The 8,849-nt window shown below is 47.9% G+C and overlaps 1 protein-coding gene across 1 annotated transcript; it reads right to left on the bottom strand.

The window, feature by feature from the left end:
• Positions 1-307: 307 nt before the first annotated feature.
• Positions 308-7,929, bottom strand: LOC111141880 (chromosome unknown C20orf202 homolog). Its single transcript, XM_022494719.1, is given in 4 exon segments — positions 308-541; positions 3,905-3,997; positions 3,999-4,045; positions 7,890-7,929. Coding segments are annotated over 4 exon segments (414 nt in total).
• Between the last annotated feature and the right edge of the window lie 920 nt (positions 7,930-8,849).

Here is an 8,849-nt window from a genome sequence, read left to right as displayed (position 1 = left end):
CTGGGCACACACTGAGTTCTTTCTTTGTTCTAATGATCACCTTGAGGGGATCGCTGTCCTGGTGCTGGCCAGAGGCCAGTGTTTGAGAAGCAAGTCAACATCTGATACCTTATTTGTGACTCACCAAAAACCCGGAGGAGCAACAGAAGAGTTGAGTGACAGGTTTAGGGATACACCGTGGATAATGGCAGAGAAGAACCCAGAGCCCTGGTTCCCTGACTCCCACTGCAGTGCTCTCCCCCCAGCAACATCACAAAGATTGGACAAGTGGTGGGAAGGTTCAAGCGGGGAGGTCAGGCCCAGCCAGTTAAGGGAGGGAGCTTCGTCTGCTGTCCGCCCCTTGGAGGAGCTGGGCGAGCCTCTTGGTAGAGATGGGAGGACGGCCCCTGGTTTCAGAGCCTGCTCGAGCTCTGACGGGGGACGTCCCTCCACTGGACCTGGAGTCCTCCCAGTGGGCACTCTCAGTGCGCAGCTCCTCCAGGACACTGTGAAGATGCCTCAGTGTGAGCAGGAGTCTCTGGTCTTGAACTTGCATCTCTGCCTAGGAGAGAGAATCAGTGTGAGGGGGCTGGGCGTTTCCCAGAAAGCTTATTCCCATCACGTCTCATTGGAGACAGACCCACAGCCTCACAGAAGTCATGTCCACCCAAGCCTCAGTTTCTTTATCTGCAAAGTGGAAAGCAAACTTCTTACCTTTCAAGGCTCTTAGGAGGACTGAATGAGCCAGTCTATGTTTTAAAATATGAGATGCTCCAGGTGCCTGGGTGGCTCAGTAGGTTGGGCCTTGGACTCTTGATTTGGGCTCAGGTCATGATCTCAGGGTCATGGGATTGAGCCCTGTATCCTGCTCTGTGCTCAGCATGCAGTCTGCTTGAGATTCTCTCTCTCTCTCCCTCTCCCTCTGCCCCCATACTCACACACTCTCTCTCAAATAAATAAATCTCTAAAATATGAGATGTTCAACTACCAAGCCCTGTGATCATTTTCATCATCATCATCAAATGTTATTCTTATTTACACCCTCACTGTATGCTTTAATTCTCACTGCAACAAACAAATCGCTTTATAGGAATAAGGTGAAAGTGACTTCATATTAAAATAGAGTGTAGTGCATCCTACCGGCAGGCAGGAACCCTTTGCAAATTATTAACATATGTTAATATGTTATGTGATCCTCAACATAAGGCCCAGGGAACCCCTGGATCCCAGAAACATTCAGGGGTTCAGGGAGGTCAAAACGACTTTCATTACTATACTAAGATATTATCTGCCCTTTTATCCTTTTACGAGACTACAGTGGAATTTTCCAGAAACCACATGATGTGTAATGTGGTATCTGATGGCATGCAGAAGCAGATAGGAGAATCCAGCAGTTTTCTATCATAAAGAGTTTACGATTGTTCTTTTTAAGTGCATTAAGTAAACACTAAAAATGTGTCCTTCGTTCCACACTGGTCACATAATATGACGTTAAAACTTTCCGTTTCCAACTAAGTAATTCTCACATGTGATCCAAAATTGAGAAGCTACAAGAGGGCCTGTGGGGAAGTTTCCCCCACCTCATCCCACCCTCTCCAGCAACTCAGTCTGCTTCCGAGGGGCGCCTCTGGGAACAGTGTCCCTTCTGTCTGTCTTTCCAGAGGTAGTTATCAACGTTATTTTCCCACTAGAATAGCGTTTTGTTTTCATGACAAACTAATTACTTCACAGGTGTGAAGATAAAGGCCATTTCCTACATGCCAGCAGAAGTCAGCCGTCCAACAGAGTAGATGGAAGGAGGGAGAACCACCTCCCGAGAATGCTGGGGGCTCCCCAGGCTGCAATGAGTGTGGTAGCAGGGCCACCCCTTCCCAAATTCTTGGGAAAACATTAAGTCTGTGTTTTCTCACTTTTAGGGTTTTCCTCCCACACATTTTTATCTTTCAACCTTTAGTGCCAGCTCTGGGCCCAGGCTCGCAAGAATGCACCCAGCGGGGAAGCAGTGGTAAGGGAGGTGGGAGACTCCATGCCCTTGGAATTGAGGGCCATGAACCCTGAGCAAACTGGCTTCCCCAGGAGGGCGATGTCCCATCTCACGGGGCGAGAGAGCTCTGGGCTCAGTTTGCTCAAATTCTGTACTGAAAGTTCTTTCCTGCCTCTGAATGAGTGCCACTGAGTGCATCAGACTGGTTTGTCTTGTCACAGGATGGTGGCAGTTCTCTCCCCTCTTTTAGATCCCACCAGGTCTTTGGGGCTTCCGTGATCCCCATCTTATAAGGGAGGGGAGAGCATCGGACTTTGGTCCATGGTAGTTCAGTGTTACCGATTTGTCCCTTCTCCTGCATGAAGTCACTGCCCAATATTGATCCTTCCCTGTCAGTCAAATGGAGCTTCTTGGCTGGGCTTAGGTGCCCTTATGGAGTCAGGTAAATCCCATGGGATCGAGGACAAAACGGGCTCGCCTGGGCAGTGTACAAGCTGGCATCCGTAAGTGGAAACTCAAGACTCCCATCTCTTGGCATCATGTGGAGGGAGGTGCTTGAGCCTGAGAGTCTATGCCCTATGTGGGCTTCCCCCAGCCCTGCCTTGTTTTCCCTCTTCACATGGTGAGAGAGAGGGAGACCTTATCAGGTGGATATTGGCCCTTTGGGTTCAGGCACCAAGCAGACTCAGCGTGGGAGCCCATTGTTTAGGGGAGCATGAGGGAGACCCCTGTCCAGCCTCTGGATCCCTGTGGACTGTGAGAAGCTGTCCCTCCTGCTGCAGGAGTCCCCTGGTCCCATGAGAAGCCCTACTGGGTCAGCCCTACCCACTAGGGTGAGGATAGGACTGGGTCCCAGCTGGGTCACCTGGCAACCGAGAAAGGTTGTCTTTGGATAATCCCATGGGTCTCTCCCCTGAGAGGCTGGACTATTGGGATCCAAATCCTGGGTGTTTTTTGAGGTTCCCTGAACCACTTCTCTCTTTTGACTGCTATCCATGCACTTTGGGGGGCATCCCTCTATTTTTGGACTTGGAGAAAATGGCACAAAGAGGGGCATAAAGCTGGGCTTCTTCAGCAGTCCCCAAGGGACCAAGTAACCCAGAAATTCAGGAAAGTTGAGGCCTATGGGGTGGGTCTCTACCATAGGGAACAGGAGACAGGAGTGATCTGGGCAGGCAGAGTTCCTCTTCTTCCCTCTCCCCAGGTGCAGCTCCCCTTCCATCCCTACAGAGAAGCCTCTGGCCAGGAGAACCAGCTGCTGAAAGAGCGCCGGGCCTCTTGAGGCCCCTTGCAAAGTGGTGGCCTGCTTAGTGGCATGGTACGTGGCCTCACACGGCACTACCCTTTGCTGCCACTCCCTGTTTCCTCCCCTCTCACTGGGCTGTCTGGGCTGTCTCTCCAAATAAATCACTAGTACCCCAATCCTTGTGTGGGCTTCTGCTTTCTAGAGGGTCTGGGCTAGGACAGTGGGTGTGCTCCATGTCGTCCTGGGCAATGGTGGTGATAGCCAAGCTAACACGAAGTGAATTACACTTGCCTCCTTCCCATACTAGTAAAATAATGCCTGCAGTGTTGGTCCTGTTGTCATCCCCATTGTATGGTAAGGAAACTGAGGCTCACAGGGGTAAGGCCACTGGCAGAGGCCACACAGTAGCAGAGCTGGGTGCACTCCCAGGACGTGGTGTGATTCCAAGGCCAGTCTGGCCGCCACTGCACCCAGAGCCACCTCCTATGTAGGCCACAACCTACTTATCCCAGCCCCGGAGACAGCCATTGTGTGCCTTATGATTGGTATCCCCGGAGTGGCAGGGTGGGGGCCGCAGGACCTACACCCTTGCTGCAGCCTCTGCCCCAGTCGGGGGGTCCGAAAAGGGAGGGTCCCAAGGAACCTGGGAAGATATAGAGTGGAGTGATCAGGTAAAAAGAAATGCAAAGCCTTACCAGCTCCTTTCTCAGCCACTCCAAGGTCTGCCCAAGACTTGCGGTTGGCTCTTCTGTTTTCATCTCAGTGTCCTTGGAGGAACTGTTGACCGTTGACCTGCTGATGGGCCCGAGGGACCTTTGATTTATACAGTCTCCTACCTGCTTCCGGGAGGGAGCAGGGTCTGGCTAAATCACTGAGGATGGAGTTAATGAGAGCAGGATGTGGCTTACGGTGGAAAAATGTGGGTTTTTTTTTTTTTTTTGGTGTTTTTTTTTTTTTTAAAGGGCTTCAGTGCTTTGAACAGAATAAGGAGGGAGGGAGGGAGACCATTGGGGTATGGGCACCTCAGTGCCCAGTGGCTCCAGAGTCCAAAGTCTGATGCCAACAGGATCATAGTGATTGTAAAGCTTTCAGTGATAATATTAATAATAAAATTAGTATATTAATAATAAAATTAATAGTAATAATATAAATATTAATTGTGAATTAACAATTATAAGAATAGGTGTCCCTTTCTGAAGGCTTAGTTTTCTCCCACTGCTTTACATATACAGGACCCCATTTGGGGCAGATACTGCATCTGTGTCCCTAATCCCCTCACTCCTTCCTCACCTCGCCATAGAGTCACTTTCCAGGTCCCCTAGTTTCTGGGGTGTCCTTGCGACCCATTTCTACACAAGGAGATCAAAGCAGAAATTTGCTGTTAGACTTCTAGGGAAACCCACCTTCCTGAGAAAAGGAAAAATGTGATTGAAGCTCTTCCTAAACTCTAACTTCCTTCTCCTTCCCTTAGCCTGGAATGTGGACATGATGCCTGGAGCTACAGTAATCATCTTGCAACCCTAAGACAAAGGCCAAAAAAACCTGCAGAGATATTAGAACAACCGAGTCACAGAATCAAGAGCATCTGCCTGTTTCATGAGACCATAAAACCTCATTTTTAATTGGGCAAACACAGGCTGATGGACACACCATTTATTCTTCACAACATACTATGAAGCGGGTACTTTTTTAGTTGTCTCTTTCAATAAACCCTTATAGAGTATTTTTTTTAAGATTTTATTTATTTATTTGACAGACAGAGATCACAAGTAGGCAGAGAGGCAGGCAGAGAGAGAGAGAGAGGAGGAAGCAGGCTCCCTGCTGAGCAGAGAGCCCGATGTGGGGCTCGATCCCAGGACCCTGGGATCATGACCTGAACCGAAGGCAGAGTCTTTAACCCACTGAGCCATCTAGGCGCCCCACCCTTATAGAGTATTATGTGCCAAGTTCTGCTCCAAGCACGGATATGGCCCCAAATCGGACAGACACAGGTCCCGCTTTCCTGGAGGACATTGGAGTGGATGGAAACAAACAATAATCAAATTAATATTATGATGGAAATAAATAGGATCTATTCCCACATAGGGTTTAAAATAATTTATTCTATCTACATGAGCTAGGAACCCCAAACTAAGAATTAACACAGTAATCCCAGACAGAGAGCTGAGGGGACCAGCAAAACCAACTCAACCCATTTTGGAGGGACCTACCCTCAACCTAGGCTGCACAAGTGGTCCAGAGACAAAGCTCGTCTACAGAGGCATTCAGAATTCAGAATTACAAGGGAATCATGTACCATAAGTGAGAGTCAGCAGACACCATCAACAGCAGGGTTAGGTCCCTCTTTTCCTAACAACTTCAGATGAAGATAACAACAAAGTGTTTTGGAAAGAATTTAGTTCATAAAAGAAGGAATTAAAAAACAGAAGAGAAAAGACTACTAAAAAAGGCAGATTCAAAAAAGAACTAAACAGAATTCACAGAAGTAAAAATGAAAGCAAATGTTTATAAATTAAAGAAAAAAAGAGCGTACCTTTAGAGTAGTCCCAGAGCTAGGGTAGTGGGTACAGGACCTAGGGAGGCAGACTGGTACTCGGTGGGAGGAAAGTGCTGTACAGAATTCTCCCCAGCAAGCACTCAGTGGAGTGAGGAGGCACAGCCACCAGCTTGGAGGCAGGAGCTGGGGCTCTTGGCGAGCCTGTGATCCACCAAGCAGGAAAAGGGGTCCCTACAGGAAGCCAGGACACCTGGGATCTAACCCCAACTCTACCAATCTTTCTATGTGAACTTGGGCCTCATCCTTTCCGTCTTAGGTAGGATGAGACTCAAAATAGTTACCAAACTGAGTTGTAAGAAATGTCACATTTCTTCGGCCCCTGGGGGTTTACAGCCTGAGACGGATTCTGCCACATGCAGAGAAAATTTTGTGTACAATTTCTCCTGGTTCCGAGGTCACTCTTTAGAACCAGAGAGGGTCCGAGAAACTCTCATCTGCCACCTTCATATGCCTCCTAACCAGAGAGGCCAGAAACCATTTCTTGCAGTCAAGTCGCCAGGCTGTGTGTCACATGACCCTGTAATTATAGGACAATTGTCTGGGTCAGAGGTGGGTGTCCCAGCCTGAGGCAACCATCTGACAGGACAGTTTGTGGGTATGAAACAGTGTGAAAGAACCTGTGTCCTGGGTGGTGACCAAATGACTCAATCAGATCTCCTCTCAGAGAAGGGGAATTTGCCAACAGATGGGGAGGTCAGACTGTCACAGAACACTGTGTGACAAAGCTCTCCGAAACTCCATACATTCAAACAGCAATTATTTCTTTTCGCTCTTGACTGAGATGGTCTGCAGATCAGCAGCTCTGAGCCTGCTCCATGGGCCTCTGCTCCCCCTGGAATCACTGAGCATGCTTTTCTCTTGGCAGTGACAAAGGATAAGAGAGCAGGGGGAATCATGCAACACTTAAGGCCTAGACTCAAGATGCCACACTGTCGCTTTGGTGTGTAACACCGGACAACGAGAATCACGTGGTGCAGTCCAAAGTGAAGGGGCAGGGACCCACACTCCACCTGCAAAGAGATCCTGCCAAGTATGTGGAGTCAGGGAAGAGTGGAGAAGTGGGAGCCCCAATTCTTGACCAAGAAGGAAGGTAGGTGAGGAGGGGCCCTGGGCATGGAGGGGCCCAGGGGGAAGGTGGCAAGCAGAAACAAGGAGATGGCAGGAGCCCGAGGCAGAAAAAAATTGCTACAGCATTGCTGGGAGACAGAGAATGAACAAGAGAGACGGTCATTTCAGAATGACAGTTGAAGGATGATTTAGGACCACCAGCATTTTTTGATCTACTCTAGACCAGGCATCAGGCTAAGCCCCTGACATGCATAACTGTTTTGTCCTCAAAACCATATGGCTGCAGTTCCCAAACCATGTGCCCCAGCACCCTGAGACACTGCAGAAAACTCAGAGACACCGCAAGATATTTTACAGTTCTGAGGGAGATACAATGACATCTGCTAGTTACTGGTCGAACTACTATTAATTGTTTGAACCTAGCTGCTTAATAAACAAGCCTCTGGTATTTCTTTGAGCTTGGCACACTGTGAAAAAATTACGGAGTTGCTAAGGGTGCTGTGAGCTTCTGCCCATGAGGTAGGTACCCTTGTTTTCCATGTTTGATAGTTGATAATAGGTAGATCCTACTATCAACCTCTTTAACAGAGGAGGGGACTGAGGCTCAAAACATTGAGGATTTTCCTAGGATCCACCCAGCAGGTGAGCAGCAGGGCTGGAATTCGAACCTGTTCTCCCTGACCTGTCCCTGACTGGGACGGTCTTGCTCCATGTCTCCCAGGAGTGGAGGGTCATGGAAGGTCTCGAGCCGGGCCCAGTGGGTTCTCTGCCCAACACAGTAGTGGTGTTGATAAGACCTCTTGGCAGTTGGAGTCCGACACTCTGTCCTTGGCCTCTAGCACTGATGCCCAATTGCCCTGGAAAGACATTTCTTGTGGCTAACTTGTTTTGATGCACTTTCATTTATTTTTAATCCCACTCTCAAGATCCTGGCTCACAGCACAGTTTACTTCACAGGCTCAGCGAGGGTTGACACACAGGGACAAAGGGTGCTGGAGCCAGGAGGCCTGTAAAGGGAAACACTTAAACCCTTGAGTGAGGAAAAATGTCCTCACCGAATACAAAAGCCAGAATGGTCACCCATTCATCATCCATGGGCCGCTAATCATATGGCTTCCGTGTCCTAGACTCTGCCCTGGATGTTGCAAGTACCTAGTGGTGAGCAAGACAGACCTCACACCAGACCTCTGGGGCCAGTGGTCCAGCTAGTGAGAGGATCCCTTAGCAATCAAGTGGTTCAAAAATCATTCTTCACACTACAAGCATGGCACATATATGCAATATAATATATAATTGATATATATTATGTAATGGATTATATATTATATAATATATAATGATATTTGATATATAATACACATTATATATAATATATAATATACATTATAGATCGTATTATATAATATATATGCCAAAATATATTATATGATACATATAATATAATACACAATACAATATTATATTGTATGATATTATGAATGAATTTGCAAACAAGGAAACTATGGCTCCACTGGACATGTAAATTGCCCCCACAAGTCAGGAACTATGGTAAAAATTGCAGGTGTCCTTCAATATCCCTTCTCCCTTTCACACATGGCAAAAGACTACATTTGCAGGCTCCCTCGCAAGTAGGTGTGGCCATGCAATTAAGTCCTGGCCAATGGGATACAAATGGAAGTGAGGTGTGCAATTTCTGGGTTGTGCCTTTAAAAGGAAGGAGGAGGGTTCCTGTCCTCTCCCCTTGTCCTCCTTCTGTTGATTGGAATGTAGACTGAAGGGCTGGAGGTGGGGCAGCCATCTTGGACCATAAGTGGTAAGAAGGCAGAGCAACAAGATGGAAGGAACCTGGGTCTCCTGAGATTGGTGAAGCCACACGCCAAGTATATATTAACATGAAGGAGAAATAAGTTCTGTTTTTTTGAAAACACTATTGTTTTGGGTCTTTACTACAGGGTTCCAGCTCCTAAAAAAAATAGCAGCAGAGCCAGCAGCAGAAGCCAGGCTCCTTGATTTCC

The sequence above is a fragment of the Enhydra lutris genome, unplaced genomic scaffold (genome assembly GCF_002288905.1).
Source record: "Enhydra lutris kenyoni isolate GAN:26980312 unplaced genomic scaffold, ASM228890v2 scaffoldscaffold6, whole genome shotgun sequence".
In the NCBI taxonomy this organism is placed as follows: Eukaryota; Metazoa; Chordata; class Mammalia; order Carnivora; family Mustelidae; genus Enhydra; species Enhydra lutris.
Note: the sequence above shows the minus strand (reverse complement) of the source record. Positions and strands in the feature narration are given on the sequence as shown.